The 22,411-nt window shown below is 31.7% G+C and overlaps 3 protein-coding genes and 1 long non-coding RNA gene across 4 annotated transcripts; 3 read left to right on the forward strand and 1 right to left on the reverse strand.

Moving 5' to 3' along the window:
• The first annotated feature begins 233 nt into the window (after positions 1-233).
• On the forward strand, positions 234-1,091 carry LOC105639210 (olee1-like protein). Its single transcript, XM_012223194.4, has 2 exons — positions 234-440; positions 529-1,091. The coding sequence occupies exons 1-2, from the start codon at positions 278-280 to the stop codon at positions 861-863; spliced, it is 498 nt and encodes a 165-aa protein (XP_012078584.1). The 5' UTR covers positions 234-277; the 3' UTR covers positions 864-1,091.
• A 2,442-nt stretch (positions 1,092-3,533) lies between these two features.
• On the reverse strand, positions 3,534-5,891 carry LOC119371510 (uncharacterized). Its single transcript, XR_005179131.2, has 3 exons — positions 4,807-5,891; positions 4,627-4,701; positions 3,534-3,810 (listed from the first exon to the last, which is right to left on the reverse strand). It is a non-coding gene; the product is annotated as an uncharacterized LOC119371510 (long non-coding RNA).
• An 8,561-nt stretch (positions 5,892-14,452) lies between these two features.
• Positions 14,453-18,265, forward strand: LOC105639209 (ubiquitin-conjugating enzyme E2 36). The gene is made up of 8 exons (XM_012223193.4): positions 14,453-14,611; positions 15,012-15,039; positions 15,253-15,339; positions 16,107-16,165; positions 17,477-17,518; positions 17,600-17,673; positions 17,815-17,912; positions 18,011-18,265. Exons 1-8 carry the CDS (start codon positions 14,576-14,578, stop codon positions 18,046-18,048), a joined length of 462 nt encoding a protein of 153 aa, XP_012078583.1. The 5' UTR covers positions 14,453-14,575; the 3' UTR covers positions 18,049-18,265.
• Positions 18,266-19,422: 1,157 nt separating this feature from the next.
• LOC105639208 (uncharacterized) lies at positions 19,423-19,912 on the forward strand. Its single transcript, XM_089724260.1, has one exon. The coding sequence runs from the start codon at positions 19,491-19,493 to the stop codon at positions 19,899-19,901; it is 411 nt and encodes a 136-aa protein (XP_089580386.1). The 5' UTR covers positions 19,423-19,490; the 3' UTR covers positions 19,902-19,912.
• Positions 19,913-22,411: the final 2,499 nt, after the last annotated feature.

The following is a 22,411-nucleotide window of genomic DNA, read 5'->3' on the forward strand; positions in this document are numbered from 1 at the left end:
CAACTAAAAACAACTAATTTGGAAACATTTTGGTTAAAAATTAACCGAAAAAAGCTTTTGCTCCTTGCAATTTACAATGACGTGATAGCATTGAACGAGTCTCTCTCCTTATTTATTTAACCTTAAAATAGAGAACTTGAATTATCTACCACTCAAAAATTACAGTTTTACCTAACCATTCTCCTTATAAAATAAAGTTATTGTCCACATAATGATCCAACATCAATAGTACATTGATCAAATACCAAGAGCTGTAATACGTAAACTCAGTAAAAAAATGGCAAAGAGCTTTGCTTTTGCTGGCCTCATTGCCTCTGCTCTTTGCTTCTCCTCTCTCTTTAGCTACGCCTTCGCTGGCGCCAACATGTTTGTTGAAGGAAAAGTATACTGCGACGTTTGCCGCGTCGAGTTCGAAACCAAGCTCAGTGAACCCATCAAAGGTGAATCAATATTTGCTTTCTCTGTTTTTCTTCTTAATTTTCTTTCATCCATAAACTTATAGCTCAATTAGTTTGCAATAAATTTCAGGTGCTGTAGTGAAGTTGGAATGCAAGATCCGAGAGAACAACACACTGACTTACGCGGTGGAGGGAGAGACTGATCCGCAGGGCATTTACCGGCTACCGGTGGAGGGCGAACACGAGGAAGATATTTGTGAGGTTCGGTTGGTGAAGAGTGGAATGACAGACTGTATAGAACCATTCAAAAGTACGGATCGAGCACGTATTTTACTTTCCCAAAATGTTGGAGTGGTTCAAGCAAGCCGATACGCTAACCCTTTAGGGTATATGAAGAAGGAAGCTAACCCTAATTGTGGACAGGTTCTTTTAGATATGGGCTTCCTTCCTAATGTTGATGTTTAATTAATAATTTAAATCATTTGGAAAATTTATATACAATTTCTAAATAAGTAAGCTTCATACATTTGTTTTTTTATTGATAAATTTGTGTGTGTTTTGTGTTAACTATGTCAATATTGTAGTAGCTCAGTGACATTGGTGGAATTATAACAAAACTTTACCATAATATCCACCATTGAGCTCACTTTTGTTCTATAATTCTTAATTTATACTTGTTTATTAATTGTTTAATCACCTTTGTAAACACATTCGGTTTTCTTTTAACTTAAATAGCATTAGAACCCACGAGATGGAAGAAACAATATTGAATGATAAAATAATCTTTTATAACATCATTTAAAAATAATAAAATTGTATAATAAAATAATTATAAAATGCATTACAAAATTGTATCTCGAGATATGTTGAAAAGTTGCAATATTAAAATGTGCCTATTAAATATTCTGCGAAATTTTTCACCAAGGTATCCAATATCAAAAACTATGTATTATATGACCTATATAAAAAAAATGCATACACTATTCCTATAAATGATAGTAAGACTTATAACAGTTCTCGTTCTCATTTTCGTCCTATCTTAATAGACAATTATCGTTTGATATTATACTTGATATTATACTTGTATAAAAAGAAAATCTCTATTTTTAATTTTTTATATATATATCTTGAAGAATGAAAAGACACATTAATATACATACCTAATAAATTATTTGCATGAATTTTTTTTTTTCATTTTCTATTTATTCTTCTAACATTTGTCATTCTATAATTCAAAATATTGTCAAGTACAAATTGTGCTACTTACACTTGGCTTCTATATAAGTCAATTACTTTCTGTATTATACTATTATATAGATATAGATATAGATTTTAAAGACTAATATTTATTTTATATATGAAGAGTCTGAAAAGGTTATTTAAGAAGTTCCCTCTCTTGAAACATATATCTAGTGTGTAAATTTGTCGCCTTCTTTATATTTTATTTTTTATTAAAATCTCTTTAAAAATCCTGTTAGTATCACCAAACATATTGTGTTAATTTGTCAATTTACAACCTTTCTTTTCACAGGAAAAGAAAAAAAAAAAACTTTCTTTATTTACAGAGATGTGAAAAGGCTTCTGTTAAAGATTAAAACTGTACTGTGATTTAAGGTCAAAAAAAAAAAAAAAACTGTACTGTCATTTTTAAAGTAAATATGTATAATGTTGATGTCCCAAAATTGTAAACTTAACGGTAACACATTCATAAACAAGTCATCCGCGCGTTACAAGTCATGATCATGTTTGCCGGTGCTAGTTCTAGTTGCTAATAGATGCAAGACTCCTTTGGTTAACCTTATACGAACTGATAACTGATAGTGATATATGAACTGATAACTGACAGTGATAAGTTGTGTAGCGGCCGATGATATTTATATTTGGTAATATTTTAGTAGTATTTACTATTAAAATATACAATGACAGATAATGGTATAGTTATTTTCGTATTTTATAACCTATATTATATATTGTTTCAATGTTTAAAATGAATATATTGCTTTTCTTTTATTTTGATGTATTATATAAATAAAAAATATTAATTAATTTTTTTAAAAAATAATAATCAAGCGGTATCATTCTTCCTTGGTTACAAAATTAGTGAGTTCCTAAGAAAATTCCTACAAAAACTTTCCATAAAGAGCTCAACAGAAAGCAAAATTAAAAATTACCTCAATTAATAAAAAGTGAAAATCCTAAATTATGCTTGCATATTACGAATTTTATTACGTTATCTTGTCTCTTCTTAGTGTTTTGCAAGTCTATTTGTATTCTCCTACATGAATTTCAACTAATAAATATTCTTTGTTTCTTAGCTACAATAATATTGGATAAGTTAACCCAAACAGGGTAGCTCAGTGGTAAAAAGTACTTACAGAGTTGATCACTATAACTTCAATCGTAGGTTGAATCCTGCACAACACAAACTCCCCGAGTCAGTCCCTTTGCCTCTGAGGGCAAGCGGGAAATAGTCAGATTTGGATACACTATAATATATTATTGCGAGCGGGAATTAGTCAAATTTGGATGCACTATGATACATTATTAGTATGTTGTTAAAGTGATATCTCTGACCCATTTCTTAGAAATTTATTTATTTGGACTTATTGATCGTGTTTTATTTAGTTTTATAAAATATTTGGATTAAGTTATAATCCAAAAGGTCTGATTTAAAACCCGTTATTAATGATTAATCATTAAAGTATTGATGGGTAGTTAAATGTGTTTGGATTAAGTGTGGTTAAATTATAACTTGGATTAGGATTGTATATCATATTAGGGTTATAATGGGAGACCCTAATAGTCTCCTACATATATATAGGCTATGTCCTCTCTCTCTCTGGTCTACGCTGTAAATAGACAATATTATTCTCCATCCATTGGGAGTTTGTAGACATAGGGAGGAAGCACCCAGTCGTTCCACGGATTGTGTGGCTGTTTCTAATTAATTCAACCTAGCTTTTGGGATCAAAATAGTGTCAATAGAATGTCACAACCCGTTCCCATGTGCCGGACCGGCACTAGAGTCCAGGTAAGCTTAAGTCCCCTGAGGCCCGTAGAAAGCCTAAACTACCAAACTCATACACGCCACACAAAAATCTTAGAAGCAGTAAGCCCATATAAATTTGTATTTATCTATAAATCATACAATCCTGGCCCAATCTCAAATATCTCGAGTAAAGCTTAGCTCGAGCCTAATAATAATACATCTCATTCGTAGGTTAGCACACCAGTTTAAAGACCAAATTAAAAATACGCATTCCTACAACTGTGGAGTTCAACAATAGTTAGAAGTAATGGAGTTATACATATAACAATACACAAATTAACTAATTGCAGAAATTAGGAATTTACTTTTATACCCTTGCAGAGAAGATTGCAGAGATTTAGTCGGTCGACGGGCTTCTACTTCCTGACAAGTTAAGTAAAAGAAGAGTGAGTTTTACAACTCAGTGAATAATAATAAATAATGCATATTACAAGCATTTACGCAAAATGCATCCTAAGATACTAACGTGAATGCACAACTAGTCAAGCATGTGGCACAAAATCAACATTCACCAGTAATTTCACCTTCAAATAATCAAGTAAGTGGAAATTAGTCAGTGGCCACCAAAAACCCCGACGAGCCATCCTCTCACATGGCTCGCCCTTTCAAACGTGTGCACTAGGGAGCCGATCACTCATACCTAGCCTACCAGTCTAATCCTCACTTGACCAGCCCTCTCCCATATGTACCTTTTATATATTCTCTTTTCATTTTCATATCAACAAGCGGCCACCTCCTGGTTTTTTCCATATCATATAACATCAGGTGGACACGGGGACACCGATCTCCCCATACACGGCCAACGATATCGCAGATCGCCCTCACAAATCTGTGGTGGCCCACTTCATTCCAATTCCATACAAACAAAGCATAGCAAATTCACCGCAGAAGTAATCAAACGATTATTTCAACGTAATGCACAAAACCAATCCTTAATGCACAAACATAAAAGTATAATTATATATTAATAGTAACATGATATATTTATGAAATACGTATAATAATATACTAATAATCTTATGATAATAAAAATGAATATTAGAGTTTCATTTATATATATATATATATATATATATATATATATATATATATATATATATATATATATATATATATATATATATATATATATATGTTATGCAAATGCAATAATAGTATGCACTATTTATTATTACTCACGGTGGTCGAGGAAAGAAGAAACTCTAACTCGAATTCTGACTAGAAGGAGCAGTAGACGAGTCCGAGCCCAAGCATCTAAAGAATTTAAAAATACAAGGAAAGAAATGCATCAGACAAAGGATTAATTTAAATAAATAATTAAGAAATTAATCTAATAAATTATTTACTAATCTAACTTACTATAACTAGACTAGATTCTACCAAAATTTTTGCAGCGCCTCCCCTAAATATTAGACTATCCACCTGTTCAAAGAATCACAACTTTATATATGTAAATATCAATCATCACACATAGATCATCCATGATCAAGTAATTTAATTTTCCCTTCCTCCATCCGAATAACAATATCAATATTATACTCAACCCTCGACATCAACACACATCCATAATTTATAAATTAAAATAAATCCACATTTTAATTCCATTAATATCATTATCAAATTTCCCCTAATTAAATTTATTTGGTGCCAAATTTTATTGGCTTTAATTAATTAAATCCTCTAATCAAATCAACACTTTAAAATATATTGATACTACCCACAATTAAATTAACTAGCTACAAATACTAGAAATCAATTAATTTTCTGAAAATAACCAGAATTAATTTCAATACTCCAGCACAACACCGCCGGAATTTTGCTTGGCTGGAGACAGCGCTGACACTCGCCGGGACGAGGGGAGTGAGGACAGTGGCTGAAGTTGACCAAAATAGGCGTCGCTGCTGGCATGAGCGGCTATGCTCACCGGAGGCGCGATGTCAAGCGGCGGTGACTGGTGGTACTGTTGCTCGCCCAAACGGAAACAGAGGGAGGCGGCGCGATCGAGCTGAGGGAGAAGAAGTGACTGGCGGCGCGTCTGCAGGGGGCGATGGTGGCGGCGCGAAGGCGTGGGTGGCGCGACGAAGGCTAGTTGAGTCCGTTTCTGGTGGCCGGAGTCGCAATTGCTTCGATCTAGGTGAGGCCCCGGCTCCGCTTGGCCCTTGCACTCGCCAGAAACGAAAAAAGGAGAGAGAGAGAGAGAACCAGACCGGCGCTAGGTAAGGGAGGCGACGGCAGCGCGATGGCGAGGGTGGCTCAGGCGAGTTAGGGGCTTCACGCTGAAAATAGGGGGGAGAAGGGTTTCGCTGTGGCTTCTGGGCTGATTTGGTTCGATCCGAGTTTGGTTCAGTCCAAATTGTGATTTTGTGTGGTTTTCGATTTCCAATTGGTTTTCATTCGGGTTTTCAATTAATGTGGGGTTGATTCAATTATTTAAATTATATATATATATATATATATATATATATATATATATATATATATATATATAACTGGTTAAATAAATTCGTAGGGTGTTAATTTATTAAAAATTTTAATAAATTAACAAAAGAAGCATTTCACAATATTGTTTCGAACATTATTTTTTCGAAAACTTGTTGCAACTGACACCTGTGGAATAATTATATATATATATATATATATATATATATATATATATATATAACTGGTTAAATAAATTCGTAGGGTGTTAATTTATTAAAAATTTTAATAAATTAACAAAAGAAGCATTTCACAATATTGTTCTGAACATTATTTTTTCGAAAACTTGTTGCAACTGACACCTGTGGAATAATTATATATATATATAACTGGTTAAATAAATTCGTAGGGTGTTAATTTATTAAAAATTTTAATAAATTAACAAAAGAAGCATTTCACAATATTGTTCTGAACATTATTTTTTCGAAAACTTATTGCAACTGACACCTGTGGAATAATTTAATATACTAAATTTTAATGGAGGAATATGCTACACTATCAGGTTCCATTGGTAAAAGAAACTTATCCGAATTTAACGATTTGAAGACTCTAGCACAAGCAACAACAATTCATCTTGTCTTTCGAACTGCCTATTAAATAAAAACACTATGGAAGGAGAGAAATTAATAACCTCACTGAGAGGGTACTAAAAACACTCAAGAACTATCAACTATTGCAGATTTAAGAGACTAAATCTAAATTTTATTCCAATCGATCATATATTTAAAATTTATTAGAAAGAAAACTAAACAAAATAAAGAAAACAATATAGAGAGATGAAAAGAAACCACTGCCGATTAAAGAAGATGGTTGGTCGTGGTTTAAAAATAAAATCTAGAAGAATAAAAAGAAAGAGCGGGAGAGACGGCTAAGGTTTTATATATATATATATATATATATATATATATATATATATATATATATATATATTTGTAAATTGAAATGATAATACAAGACATATCCACGGTATTACGTTAAAAACTTGTTTTAAATTTAGAGATGGCATAGTCTTAAATTTAAGATGGCATGGCTCAAACACCGTTTGAACCTATAGTCCTTGTCCAATTCTCTTATTGCTCGAAATAGTAATATAATAATATCTTTCATAGTGTTATGAGACATGTTTTGTATTATCATTTTACGGCAGTTTATAAAACAATTAACCTTAATCATCCTCATCCAATTAATATTCCTTGTAGAAAAGGTCATTGACATATTATGATCCAAAATATAGACAATTGGAGTAGAATGTTGTATTAATTATCAATTAGAAGGTAAAATTTAATATTAATTTTAACTTCATCCCATTCATATATATTTTCTTTAAATCAAATCTATCCCATCTATCTTCCATGAAGGGCTACATATTAGATATTAATATTTTGAGACACAATAAAATTGGATGAGGACTAGTGTTCTGGATGGTATGTGAGTCTGCTACCCAGCGCGAGAACACGGGTTTGATTCCTCTCTCCTTGCCATAACCGATGAAGATGAAAAAAAACTACCTATTTTCTGGCCAACACAGGCCATAACCAATGATGATGAAAAAAAGAAAACTGAAAACTACTTGCTTAATAATTATAGCTTCTATCAAATAATAGTCGTCATTAAATTAGGAGAGAGAATGTAAATTATTTAAATTTAAATTTCTTTCTCTCTCCATTAATTAAAGTTTTAGTCGAGAGTATAAGTTTTAAATTCAAATTTAATGTCTTTCATCTAACTAATAAAAAATTATTAAAGACACTATGGATATTTCATCTATCAAGATTCTAGTTAAGTTAGGCTCAACTTGAGCCCAACATCTTTATCGTTTGAAAATAAGTCATATCTATTCAGAAAGCTATAGCTCTTTTATAAAAAAAAAAAAAAAAATCAATTATTAGTTAACCAAAGTAATGAATAAAAGAAAGATTTTAATATCATTTTTTTATTGTTATAATATAAGTAAAGTAATTTTAAATCAATATCCAAAAAAACAAATTGAGATCGGTATGTTATTGAAACACCCTGAATTTTTATTTTCGAAACTTTTGAATTTTTATTAAATCAAAAATTTGAATTTTTGACGGTATGGGCCGTAAATAGTGAACAATTTTAATTTGAGTTCAAGTTTTGCAAATTAGGCCCAAGCCCAAATATAATGTCGAAATTTTGAATCGAGAACAATTAAATTTTTGAGTAATAATATGAAAGTCCAGCAATTAATCTATTATGTATATATATAAACCAATTATCCTAAAAATCAAATATGATTACTAACTATATTTTTATTTTTTTTTATTTAGTTAATGGAGGAAATGTTATGAAACCTAATTATATAATTAAAATAAATTGAACCGGACCCGAAACTCAGATTGATTTTTAGAAAACCACACGAATAATCCGAAAACCAAGTGAAAAACCTGCAAACTGGGCAAGAACCGAGCCAAATCATTAAATTAGACCGAACCGGTTCGAATCGAACCGGAATGGTCTAGAAGCGTTAGCCTTCTTTCTTTTCTTTCTTTTTTTTCTTTTCCTTTCTTTCCTTCTTCTTCTCCAGTCGCGCGATCCCTCCCCTCTCCCTCCACGTTCTCCGATCACTGCACGACCAGGGTGGGTGGCGACTGCCTCCTAAAGCCTTAACGACCACGATTCTGGCCTCCCTTCACGCGGAAAGAGTCCCCCATCGGCGCGAAACGGGACTGTCACTCCGACAGCTCCCAGTTTGGATTTCCGTTGATCAAGCTTGATCCAGGCAGTTGATGGCCACCAGGTGAGCTCCGATCGATTCCTCCGCCTTGTGTGAACGATTTCCATCCAAGAAACGATGGTTTTGGTGGAAGAAATTGAAAACACCATGGTCGGCGGCGAGGAAGGGTCTGTCGGGCTTGTTCCTGCCAAACGAGCCACCGGCTCAACAAACTGATAGCAGATTTGGACTCCTCGCGAAAATTGGAGTCGGATGGTGGTGACCTTGCAATTTTCTGGGCGGTTTAAATTTTCCGGCCACCGTGCACGGCGGCTGGCGACGGCGGTCCGGTGACCGGCCGGCGACACTCCGGCGAGGCCCCAAGAGGCAGAATGATCTCCACTTCGCGTTGATCATGGAATTGAGGTCCGATTCTCAAACGGTACGCCCTAATACCTATTTCCTAAATTTTGTTTTAAACTCCAAATTTAAAACTATTAATTGATTAAGTTGAAATCAAATATAATCCTTGCTATGAAATTAATTAACTGATATAATGTAGTTACAAATTAATTTTGAACATTTTTAAATAAATTACATGGTTATTGTTATAAATAGGTGAATTGAGGGGGAAACTAAATTAGAATTAGTTAATTAGTTAATTAGATAATCATTAGTTTAAAACTAACCGATTGTGCATAAGAAAAGTGAGGCAAATTTTAGTTGGTTAACGGTTAGATCCGAAATTTTGATTAATCAAGATTTGGGAGGCCTAGCCATTGTTGATATTGATATAAAAACCGAATTTTAATAGGTAGTAGTTATAATTAGTTATTGTTAAAATATGTTTTAGCTGCTTAACAAATTAGTTACGGTAAAACTAATAATTTAGTTAACTAATGACTTAATAAATGATCTTATATGGATATTATTAGAATTAGTTTGTAAATTTTTGATGGAGTATTGATATTGTTGTTTTTGGAAGGAGGATGGGATTTTAAATTGATTGATTGCCCGACGGATGGGCTGTGTGCACTGATTGATAAAGATATGATAATATTGTGATATTTGAGCAGGTAGATAGCCCAATTTTTAGGGGAGGTGCTGCCGAAATTTTGACAGAATTTAGACAAATTTTAATTAATAACATAACAAATAAGCTTATTAGATAAATTTCTACAATTTGATACATAATAAATAAAGTGCTTTAACTACCTTGTCATTATCATAGTTTATTATTATTATTATTATTTATTTTATCATTGCTGTTATTGTTAATATTATTTATTTAATTATTTAATTGCATTTGAGAATGGATGTTTAATTGTACATTGCAGTCCAATATGTAATTGATCGATATGTCTGCATTTAATCGCAATGTTTGATTAATTGTGTTGTGATATTGTTGTGCTTTGCTTGTGTGGAATTGGGATGAAGTGGGTCACCATGGGTTTGTGAGACCGTTACCGTTATATGGATCCTGATTACCGTTACCGTTATATACCGTTACTGTTATATGGATCCATTACCGTTAGCCGGGTAAATGGGAGATCGGCGCCCCCGTGTGCACCTACCGTTACAGTTACCGTTAACCACGGGTTGGCTTCTCGTCGTTGCGCACCGGACAGTCTAGATTTGATCGCAGCCCGCAGGGTGGCCTCCTGTTGTGAGCGCTTGATGATCTAGATTGGATGGAGACCACCGGGTTGCCTCTTGTTGGTATGAAAAAGAAAAGAGAGAATGGAAAAACAATGAGAGGGCTGGTCAAGTGAGGATTAGACCGGTCGGCCAGTATGGGGGATCGGCTCCCTGGTGCACACGTGAGAGGATGGGCCATGTGGGAGGACGGCTCATCGGGGGTTCGGTGACTCCACTGACTAATTTCCACGTGATGTGATTATATGAAGATGTTAATAATTGTGAGTGCTGGTGATATGCCATTTGTGTGACTGGCTGTGTGAGCATATAACTAGTCGGATGACTAGATTGATATATTCATACATTTGTGTGAATGCGTGTGTTGTGCAATAATTATTATTCATTAATAAACTCACATCTCTTGTTTAAATCTTCCAGGAAGTAGCATTTTCTAAATCCCAGCTATAACTCTGCTCCTTCACTGTTAAAAAGAGATTCTTTAATTTTAATGTTGATATATTAAGTAGATAAATGTCTGAAGACTTATCTGTATACATCTGTTAGTGAATTCCGCAGTTGTAGAATTTGTGTGCAATTAGTCGTGTATTAACATAGACGACGTAATTATGTGAGCCCATATTAAAAATATGATGTATTGTTAATTGGGCCCGAACTGTGGAAATGTTGTAATTGATAAATTTGGGCCGAAATTTAATAGAATCTTAAGGTTTATTTTTCTATAATTATAGGCTGAATGTTTTAAATATTATATTGAGATAATAGTTATTAGTGATTCAGGCTTACTACGGGCCTCGGGGGCCTTAAGCTTACCCGGGCCCTAGTGCCGGTCCGGCCCATGGAAACGGGTCGTGACAGTTATACACTTAAAAAAAAATTTTCAGGACGGAGAATTAATTTAGCAAAAGGAATTGATATATGTAACCCTATTATTAATAATTTATGTTTTTAACTAATTATCTACCATAAATTTCATTGGTTAAAATAATTGAAATTTGTGAGGTGCAAAATTTATTATTTTTTAAAACTAACTAAATGAAATCCTTTCATTTGTAAACAATTAACAATCATAACGGAAAACAACTAAAAAATAAAAATTTACTTTAATTATCTTCGAGCATTTCATTATTTAAGAAATTTTGCAATTGAGAATATCAATATTGTTCTGGTTTCAGAATCATCACCTTAATCAAGGGGCAAAACCAAGGTTGAAGAGAAGGGAAAAGAGAGGGTTTCCCTTTTCCTTTAACTATTTGCCCCTCTTGATTTAGGTACTCAAAAATTCACCCTCTTAGTTCAAATTCTTGGCTTCGCCCTTACATTAATTTCTATTAAGCATTGTGATTATTATCATTTTCGTATTCCTATCGCCATTATCATCATGAATATCTTCAAAAGGAATGACACGAGATGTATGTTTTGCATAGTATTTCTTCTATCATTGTCAACTGTATCATATGTTGAGTCTTCTATGATAGAACAAATTGTGAATTTTATTTTTGAGAAAATAGAAGTGAGACTTGTAAATAATGCAAATCATAATGTGGAAATTATGTGTGATACAGAAAAGTATGATCAAAATCTTCATATAATGAGACCGGGTGAAAACATATCATGGCATTTATATGATATAATGTTTCCATTAGCTTGGTGCTATGTTCATCTAAATGATAGTAGTCATGGAGTATTTTGGGCGTATCAATCAAGAATGCAATGCAATCCATGTGAATGGACAATTCAGGATGATGGTGTATTTCATATCGATGGAAAAGGGCAACCACAACTCAATAAGCTACACATTAACGGGGAATATTTTTGAACAATTGTTTTTATTTTTTAGGCAATGAATTATAAAAATTAATTCTTGAAATATTCTAATTACAGTAAATATTTATTGCAAATGGAAAATAGTGTTTGATAGTTTCGTTTAAAATGTTATATTTGCTGCAATTAGTGATGCATTATAATTCGTTGCGAATATTCATTTTAGATTTTAAATTTTTGATTAATTTTATTTACAAACTTGCTATTGGATTTCATTGAATTTTAACAATGGAATTTGTTATCATCAACAAACGCATTCATCAAATTTAAGAATGAGATATATACAATTCATCGGAGGAGAGTTTTTTTATTATAAACAGAGACATACTTCTTTGTATCATTTTCAAAAAAGTTTAATGACACATACAGAGTCTAAAAAATATTATTAAAAATGACCATCGTTACGAAAAAGTATGCAGATTATACTTGATTATCGATCTATTGTACTCCGTTATCAACCAAAAAAAATTCAATTCTAGTATAAATTATATTTATTTATATTTGAGTTGGCTCCTCTCACTCCCCTCCCATTAGGCATGGCCACGGTTCCGGTTCCAGAAAAGCTGGAACCGGAACCGAACCGAAATTGGCCGGTTCCGGTTCCGGTTTGGAACCGTCCGGTTCCGGTTCCGATCCGATTACAAAACCGACGGTTCCGATTGGTTTTCCGGCGAATCGCATAATTTGAAATTTTAAATTTTTAATACCGGTTTAAAAAAAAAATTTATATTAACATAAAAAATTTAAAAATACTGTTAAAAAATTTTAAAATATCAAGACCAACTAAAAAAAAATTATTTGAACATAAAAAATTTAAAAATACACCTAAAAAATTTCAAATTTTTAAGACCGGTTTAAAAAAAAATTTGAACTGATTTTTTTTTTTTTTAAGTTTGAACATAATGATTTTTTTTTAAAAAAAATTTGAATTGATTTTTTTTTTTTTTAAGTTTGAACATAATGATTTTTTTTTAAAAAAATTTGAACTGAATTTTTTTTTTTTTAAGTTTGAACATAATTTGAAAAAAAAAAAAATGGGCTTGAACTTAATTTTTTTAAAAAAAAAAAAAAAATTAAGTTGCCTACGTATCCTCTTGGGGTTTAGAGGAATCAAAGCCCACGTAGTTCTTACTTACCTTAGTATATTGTAGAGAGAGTAAGTAGAGAGAGTTGAGATTTTTTTGTAATGAATTTGTAAATAAAATGAGGTATTTATAATAAATCCAAAAATTCATTTTTCCAAAAATACCCTTCAAACTAGCCGTTATGTAGCCGTTTATGACAGTTGGGAGGGGTAATTAAGACATTTAACAACAAATTTAAAAAAAAAAAAAAAAAAAAAACAAAAATCTGACAGTTACAACGGCTAGAACCGCCGGTTCGAACCGGCGGTTCTAACCGGCCGGAGAACCGGCGGTTCCATTCCGGTTCCGACCGGTTCTATGGAACCGCCGGTTCTGGTTCCACATTTGCTGGAACCGGAATTTTCCGGTTCCGGTTCCGGTTCGTCCCGGTTCCGATTCTCACCTGTTCCGGTTGCGGTTCCGGGCCGGTTCGAACCGACGGTTCCGGTTCCCGGAACCGCAATATGGCCATGCCTACCTCCCATCATCCCATGGTGTAGCCATCTTTTTTCTAACTTTTTTCGACTTCACTTGCAACCAAAGGCAATTATATTTATTTTTTTTCAAAAGTATAAATTATAATAAAATCGTAATTTTTCTATTTTTAATTGTAAATAATAATTTTCTCAAAAATTTTGTAAATAATAACAAAATCTACATGCATGTGTATATATATATGGAGAAGTGAGCTAGAAAAAATTTCAAGGTGAAATTAAACATCTTATTCATATTATAATTTATTTCCTAAAAATTTTAAAATTCAAATTTTATTAATTTAAATTAGATATTTTTGGAATATATTAATTTAAATTAGTTAAAAGTACTAATTTTATTTTCAATTTATCTCTCAATAACCTGAAATCATAAGTTAAACCGAACTAATAAACTGGATAACTAAACCAAAAATTAAACTAGATAAATTTAATTAATTAATTTTTTGGTTAAAATTGTTGTATACTCGCTCTTAAATCAAATAAAAATATAAGTTTGTGACAGAAAAAAATATATATTTTTTAAAAATTTATCCTTTGACTTTCGTGTCAAGAAAACATTCATTGGTTGTTAGGAAGTTAATCAATTTTTTTTTGTTTAAGCACCCTATACATGTACAATACAGAAAATATTTTTCTGAAAATAAAAATAAAAATGTTGTGTAATGCAATTTATGTACAAATGAGGGAGTAAAAGGTAAAAAAGCAGTATAAAAAAGGAAATTGTCAAAATCATTGCATATGGGCTATAAAAACCGCCCAAAAAGTACAAAGAACGAAACGCCCCCGAATAGTCCTTATTGAGTTTAGTGAGAGAAACAATCTCTCTCTCTCTCAAAACCCTTCAAGTAGCGTTTTCTGCAATCGACCTTGAAGAAATGGCTAACAGTAATCTCCCTCGAAGAATCATTAAGGTTTGTCTGTCGATCTCTCTTTCCTTTACGCGATCTCACTCTCAATTTCTCTGATCGGCCAGTTTCCTTTTGGTTCTCGAGAAAAGCAAAGAAAAGAATGAGGAATTGGAATCGGAAACGAAATCAAACTCAACTCTAAATTTCTTCTATCGTTTATCACCATTTATTTGTATATGGAGTGAATGAACTTCGAGAGACTGAGCCGCATGTTTAAATTGTTAGGGTTAACATGTAAATCTAGGCTTTGAATTATACCCATTCGTTTCTTGTTTGCTTATTTTTCCTGTGTGATTTTATGGGTTTTTGTTGTAATTAATTAGAATTTATGTTTCTATATGTGATTTTGATGGTTTTATTTGTTTGATGAGGTTTATAACGGTTTTTGAATGTGATCTAACAGGAAACTCAACGTCTTCTGAGTGAACCAGGTGAGCTGCTAATTCTTTGTTTCTTTGCCATTTTTCTTTTGGGGTTATGTTTTGTGTTAATTGGTCAACTAATAATTTGGTTTAAAATATGTTAATTATGGCGTATTTCAAATAGGATTTTAACTATTATAGAATTTTCCTCATGTGCATGTTTGTTGAATTATATTGAATCTTGGGGTTTTAGTCGTTAATTTTGGGATTTATGTAATGCAGCTCCCGGAATAAGTGCTTCACCATCTGAGGATAATATGCGGTATTTTAATGTGATGATTCTTGGCCCAACACAGTCTCCATATGAAGGTATGCTAGTGTCCTTTGTACTAATTTTCTGTGCAATGCAATTTAATTGGACGCTTATTATTTGTGATTCTTTAGATGACTAAAAATGCAAGATCAAATCCTTAATTTGATATTTTTGTGTTCTGATAAATTCAAAGTTGCATTGAAATATTTGGTTTTGTGATAGCATGAAAATGATATCTCGTAATTGGAGGATCTGTTTCTTTTCTTGGCTTCAATTGCTGTTTTAATTGCTACAAAATTGAGAAAAATAGCTAGGGGAGCTTTAAATCTGGCTGATAGGCATCTTCAATATAATACCAATTCAGTATAAATCTGGTATTGATAGAAGACACTAATTTACGTACATAGCTATGGTAGATTTTCATCAATTTTCTTGTTTGATTCATTTATGATTTTACTTTTCAAGTGTTTTCCAGTTCCAAAATAATTCTGAATATTATTGAGTGCATTTCTAATGTTATTTATCTTCTTAAAGATTTAAGATTATATATTGCGATTTGTCTTGTAATCTTGCTTAATTCGGGCTTAGGCAACTATTGCAATGAATAATTTATCACTTGCTCCTAAAATACTTGATGAGTAACTTTATGATGTGAGAATGGAAGTGCTATAATTTTTGTGTGTTTGCCTGTAGTTTTTTCTTTTCTTTTCTCCTTTTTTTTGTTAAAAAAAATAAAATCAAGTACTCTGGCTTTCTCTTTCCATTTTTCTTCCAAGTATGTGTTATGTCATATGCAATGTTGCTGGTTGGAATTTTGATTTAGGTGGGGTTTTCAAACTGGAATTATTTCTACCAGAAGAATATCCAATGGCTGCTCCAAAGGTATGTTATTGAATTTAAATCATCGTACTCTTTTGTCATAACATTGGTAGGCCAATAATCTATTGTTTACTAGTACTATCTGTCATTCATTTGTGCTCAGTTTAGCTACCATGGTTTCCCTCTCTCTTTGCTCCCCTTTTCTAAGAATTTTATGGTGTATTTTGATAAGAGAAATTTTGACATTTAATGTTCGATTTTGGTATATGAGTTGGAAATACATTTTCATTTCAAAAAGTTTCTGGTTAAGGATTGTAGCTGTGAGGTTCATGATACAGGTGTTAAATCTCAGATGCTAATTTTGTATTAGTCAATTTATAATTGATACGAAATGCCTGCATATCCAGCCTAGGTTTAATGGCTGTTAGGGTCTATCCCAACAAAAGTGTAATTGCTGAAATAGCTGGCACGAGAGCAAAGTAGGGGGAGAAAAATGTTGGGGAGTTTGGGAACACATCTATATAGGAGTTATTCATTTTAACACTTGAGGAAGACTGGAAGATAACTGGGGGAGGAGGGGTGATGCAGGGTGGAGATAGACACATAGCATGTTTTTCTTCCTTTTTGTTTGCCCTTTTAATTACCTTTAGGGGCCCAATGCATAACCAACCGTTGCAGTTTGTTTAATTCCCTCTTATTTCATCCACTTTTATCTTCTGGTGATGAGTTCAGCTTTGTTGTGTATGAAAGGAGGTAGGGTAATCCTTGATAATCCATTTGGACCTTGATATGTAAATTAAAACCTGCCCTAAATGTAAATACATTTAAGAAATTGTCAACCAGAGCCCAATTCATATTCTCAACTGAGAAAATTTGGACCAAAAGCAGAATGGTCCTGGTTAACATGAATTGCATTTTGCTTGCCATATTTGGCAGACATTCCTCTCAAGAGGAGATGTACCTTGAAAAAAATTGAGTACTGCATGTTTGAGTTGATAATAGTAACCATACTTTGCATGAATCAGGACAATTGCAATCTAATTTGATTTGCAAGCACAAGTATCATTCTCATAATAACTTTGATTAAATATGATTTCTCTAATTTTCATTCAATATTTCAATTTCAATGACTTGGTTGACGATTCAACCTCAATTAATTCCAAATCAAAGTTTGCATGTTCTTCACATAATACTGGCTCATCCTGATAATTGGTGTATTGTGCAATCATATGTTTCAGTTCCGGAATGGTGGGTTCCATGTATGGTTGTGTCCCATGTCCTGAATAAGGTCTTGTGTTTCAAGGCATTTCTGTGCTTCTGTTTTCCATGATTTGCAAATCTTCTATATTTTTCTTTTGATTTTCTCTCTTACAGGTTCGATTTCTGACCAAAATCTACCATCCTAACATTGACAAGGTAGGCTTTGCTTCTCTTTCTGGTCTCTCTTTATATGTTTTGTCTGGTTGTTTGTTGTCCAACAGAAATGTCCTGATGTAGCTTGGAAGGATATGCCTTGATATTCTGAAAGACAAATGGAGTCCTGCTCTTCAGATCCGAACTGTACTTTTGAGGTAATATTAGTCTCAAAACTTTTATTTGAGATATTGAGACAGGTTCCGAAATCTTCTTTAGACGGACAAAAAATAAAAATCCTTGGAAGCTGCATTTGAATAATAATAATAATAATAATGTTGGGCTTCATTTTTTTATAGCATCCAAGCACTTCTTAGTGCTCCGAACCCCGATGACCCACTTTCTGAGAACATCGCTAAGCATTGGAAAACAAACGAGGCTGAAGCTGTTGAAACAGGTGATGCTTTTAGGTTCGAGTTGTAAGCTGTTGCCCTCGATGTTTTGGGTTTTGTTTTAATATTAATTTTCGTTTTTTTATCCAATTGAACAATGCAGCAAAGGAATGGACCCGTTTATATGCAAGTGGTGCATGATGACGATGCGGTGGAAAACTTCCCTTCCCTTTCCCTTTAGATGATGGTGATGTGAAATATGCTATTAACTGTTAATTTCAATCGAAAAAAGAAGTTTGAAAGAATTATAATTTGATATTTTTCAAAGCTTCCAGATACTGCCCCTATTAAAAATTGTTTGATGTTGGAAGCATTGTCTTTGAACTTGTATGATTAGATAACGCACATTATTCGTCTCCTCTGTCTCTCTCTCTCTCTCTCTCTCTCTATATATATATATATAAATATATGACATGTATGTATGTCTGATTTGGATGATGGGGATGGAAGCATTAAAAATGACTTAGTTGCAATATCTAGCAACTTGTTTAAAATATTTTTCTTGAAAAATATTTTTTAAATGATTTTTTTTCATTGTTTGGTTGTAATATTAAAAATTAGTTAAAATATTGAAGTCATTTATTTCATAAGATCACAAAAAATATTAATAATAATAAAAATTTTATTATTTTATTATTAAATATGATAAGAATGTAAAAAAAAAAAATATAAATTATGAAAGTTGCATGTGTTCGGTGGTGGTAAGTGATGATGCTGATAGTGATTATAATGATTAATAAATTAAAAAAAATATAGATTTATATTTTTCAAGTCTGGAAAATATTGCTCTTTGGAGATGATAAGTTATTTATAAATTATTTTACGAAAATAAATGGAGTTTTTGAGTTAAAAAGTATAAATTACTCAAAATATAAATTAAATTGATTTTAGTGTGAAACGGTAAATTCAATTATGATGAATTCCTCCGTCACTGCGTTGAAGAAATCAATATCTTTTTCAATCTTTTCAATTTTCACTAACATATTCCGATCAAATACATTGAATTGAAACGAAATGAAATAAAGTTGATGGACTAATTATCCAATAAAAGAACAATAGCCCAATCTCAAAGTAGTTCTCAATATTAGTAAGGGTAAGTTATATTAAATAGGAAGTAATTAATATCCTTTGAGAGTGTGGTTGAAGTATACAATAACAAAAAACAAATGATTGTATTTCATGGGAAGATGCATCTCTTCATTTTTTTTCTAAGACTCTCAAGGTTATTTTAGGCTTCAAGAAGACTGTCCTGAGTTCCTTTATTTGAATACAACTCTTACATTTATTGTCAAAAGTCATTAAATCATAAATTTCATGATAATATGATCGTTAGCACCAAGGCCTGCCTAGGTTGCCCCTCCAGACTTCCAGAATCCAAAGTCTTTATATTAGCTTAATCCAAACAAATTCATTTACATCTTTACGGTTTATACTATGAAGAAAAACATAGGATTCTCCATTAATTATGCTTAATTACCATAATATGTCAATTTCTAACATATTATCTTTCTATCTTTGCTTGTCAAAGTGTGTATATATATATATATATAGTTACATAAGCAAAAAGAAGCAAATCTTTTTCAATGGCCAAAAGAGAAGAAGGAGCTATTGTGAAAAAAGGTCAAGAAGGTCTCAAATTGGCAATTTCACTCTATGAAGAGTTTGGGCTTCCATTAGGGCTTTTGCCTCTTGAGGATGTAATTGAAGTGGGCTTCATTCGGAGCTCCGGATATATGTGGATTCTCCAACAAAAGAAAGTGGAGCACAAATTCAAGATGATAGGCAAGCTTGTTAGCTATGATAGTGAAGTCACTTGTTATATTGAGCCCAAAAGAATCAAGAACCTCAAAGGAGTGAAGGCTAAAGAGTTTATATTTTGGACACCATGCGGTGAGATCTTTGTTGATCATCCTCCCACCGGAAAAATTAAGTTCAAGGCCATCGGCGGTCTCACAGTGGCGTTTCCGGTAGAGGCTTTTGCCCTTGGTCAATAATATTCTATGCCCTCGGAAGGGATAATGGTTTGACCCTTGTCTATTACTAGGAAAAAACCTAAAACTATGAAAAGAAAATGTAATTATAATGTATTAATCAATGATTATATTAACCATATTGGTTTACTATGGCTAGAACATAGGTTTAAATACTAGATGCATGTTTGTCTTTAAAAAATTACTAAACCATTCTTTTATACAGATCTACCATTGAAATTTTTTAATTAAAATTATGTTTAATGAAGATAAAAATTTTAAAAAATAAATTGAAATGCATTTTCTATATTGTAAAGACTCTCTCTATTCTTAAATATGATGAATTAAGTTTTACAATTTTTATTAAAATTAAATAAATTTTTTTTCGATTATATAAAAAAAGAATGATAAGTATATATGAATAATTTTATATTTTCATACATAAAAATTAAGATAAATATTCAATGTATAAAATATATTAGTAAAAAACTAAAAGTAAGAGTTTTAATACACATAATTAAAATTCTCAATTTTATCTTTTTTTTTTCAAATTAATAATATTTCAAAACCTAGATTTATAAATTTTATACCAAAAAAAGTAAAGTTTTATCGTAAATTATACATCTAATTCATCTAAATTCCAATTAGCATATGATTTTATTAAAATCATAAGTACATGTATTATACGTTAAATTAATAGTTCTTAAATTTTAATTAGAAAATAAAAAAAAAAGTCTAATAATGTAGAAATTTAGAGAAAGGTACTCATTATATGTATTTATATGGAACAACAATTAACCAATACATATTTTGGTAGAAAATTAAAAAAAGAAGTCTTGGTACATTTTAATTTTAATAATTATATTTTTTTGTATAAAAATATTAATTTACCGTTACCGAAAAAAAAAAACTAAAAAATATATATAAATTCTATACTCTAGATTATATATATATATACGAACCACAGTATTTTACCAAATACATGCGGCTGCGTCTGTAATATGTGTAAAAAAAAAAAAAAAAAATGCCAACTCACTTCAAGTTTGTGAGACCTACTTTTACAACTAAATGAACAAAAAAGAAGGTTATAATTGTCAATTCACTGTTCCATGAATACTGAATTTGGTTTTCATTTTAATATAAATATATAATTCTCGAATGAACCAAGTCCACATGTGATAATAAATAATTTAATCTCAGTATATGCTCAAGATCACTTGATGAGATGGCTTAATCTCAATGGATCCATAAGATCACCCGAAAGAAAAGTACATAGTTCATATAAATTAACCAACATAAACTTTTCTAAGAAAATCTATAGCAGTAAGTAAAAATTAAGGCATAAAAACTTATCATTAGAAAATAAATCATATAAAAAGAAATCATATTATGAGCTATATGATTGTAACATCTTACACTTAGCAAGATATTATCCGTTTTAGGTTCAACCCGTATAGTTTTATCTACGCTAGAACCTCACCTCTAAGTCCAAAACACATCTTACTAGTTTAAGGCTTGTCCATATTTATGTACATCATTTTCACCTTGTGCATTGCTGCTGTGGGGTTCACCTAATGATAAACTAACATCTTAAGTTAGCACTTCAATGACAGTCAAGTGTAAGTCTCATAATTTGCAAAATGAAAGAAGAACATTTATTTAGCACAATTATAAAGAGATCAGCTGTTTTATATTTTTCAGATACTACATTTGTCAAGATAGTATCTATAATTACATCCCAATTAAACAAAGTCATATATATGTAGAGAGCTAAGATTATTAATGGGATTTAAATAAATACAGATACAAACATTTAAAGATAAATCATAATTGTGAATTAAAATACTATGATTTAATGGGTTTATATGAATACTTATATAATGCATTAAGTATGATACACAAGCAATACTAATTTCTGATGTGGAGGATCAGACTAAGCTGCATCCACAGAGCATACTTATATACAACATACAAGTCACAAATAAATTTAATATTTATCAATTAACTCAACCAATTTTAATTGATTTTATTTAGTACAAGGTTGAGGGTTCTTGCAACCTTAGCCTGGGATCCCCAGAACTAAGTCAGAGTGTGGAGGGAGAAGAGAAAGATGCCTTCAACAGGGCATTTAAGAAGTAGCAATTTATATTTACTAAAAATAAATTACAAAATACAATAATAAAATTTATAATATTGAAATTTAAACTTACAAGAGTTTTAAGACTTTCAACTTGAATCCTTTACAATCGAACTGGGAAAGGAGGGAGAGAAAATCTACGCCTATAGTTAAAGCTTATATTGAATTTTTATGCGATTATATGCTATGCCTTCACAAGGGGAAAAGGCTCCCTTAAATAAAATTTTTTGGAATCTTTACTATTTACTTTTACTGTTGGTGAACAGTAGTCTCTGTCGAAGAATCTCTACTGTTTGCTTTTACTGTTGGAACAGTAGTCTCTGTCGGAGAATCTCTACTGTTTGCTTACTGTGCCAAGTTGACCTTTACTGTTGGCGAGTGGACCTTTACTGCTGCT

Source organism: Jatropha curcas, chromosome 7 (assembly GCF_041381405.1).
Source record: "Jatropha curcas cultivar XTBG-Jc1 chromosome 7, XTBG_Jcur_1.0, whole genome shotgun sequence".
Classification (NCBI taxonomy): domain Eukaryota; kingdom Viridiplantae; phylum Streptophyta; class Magnoliopsida; order Malpighiales; family Euphorbiaceae; genus Jatropha; species Jatropha curcas.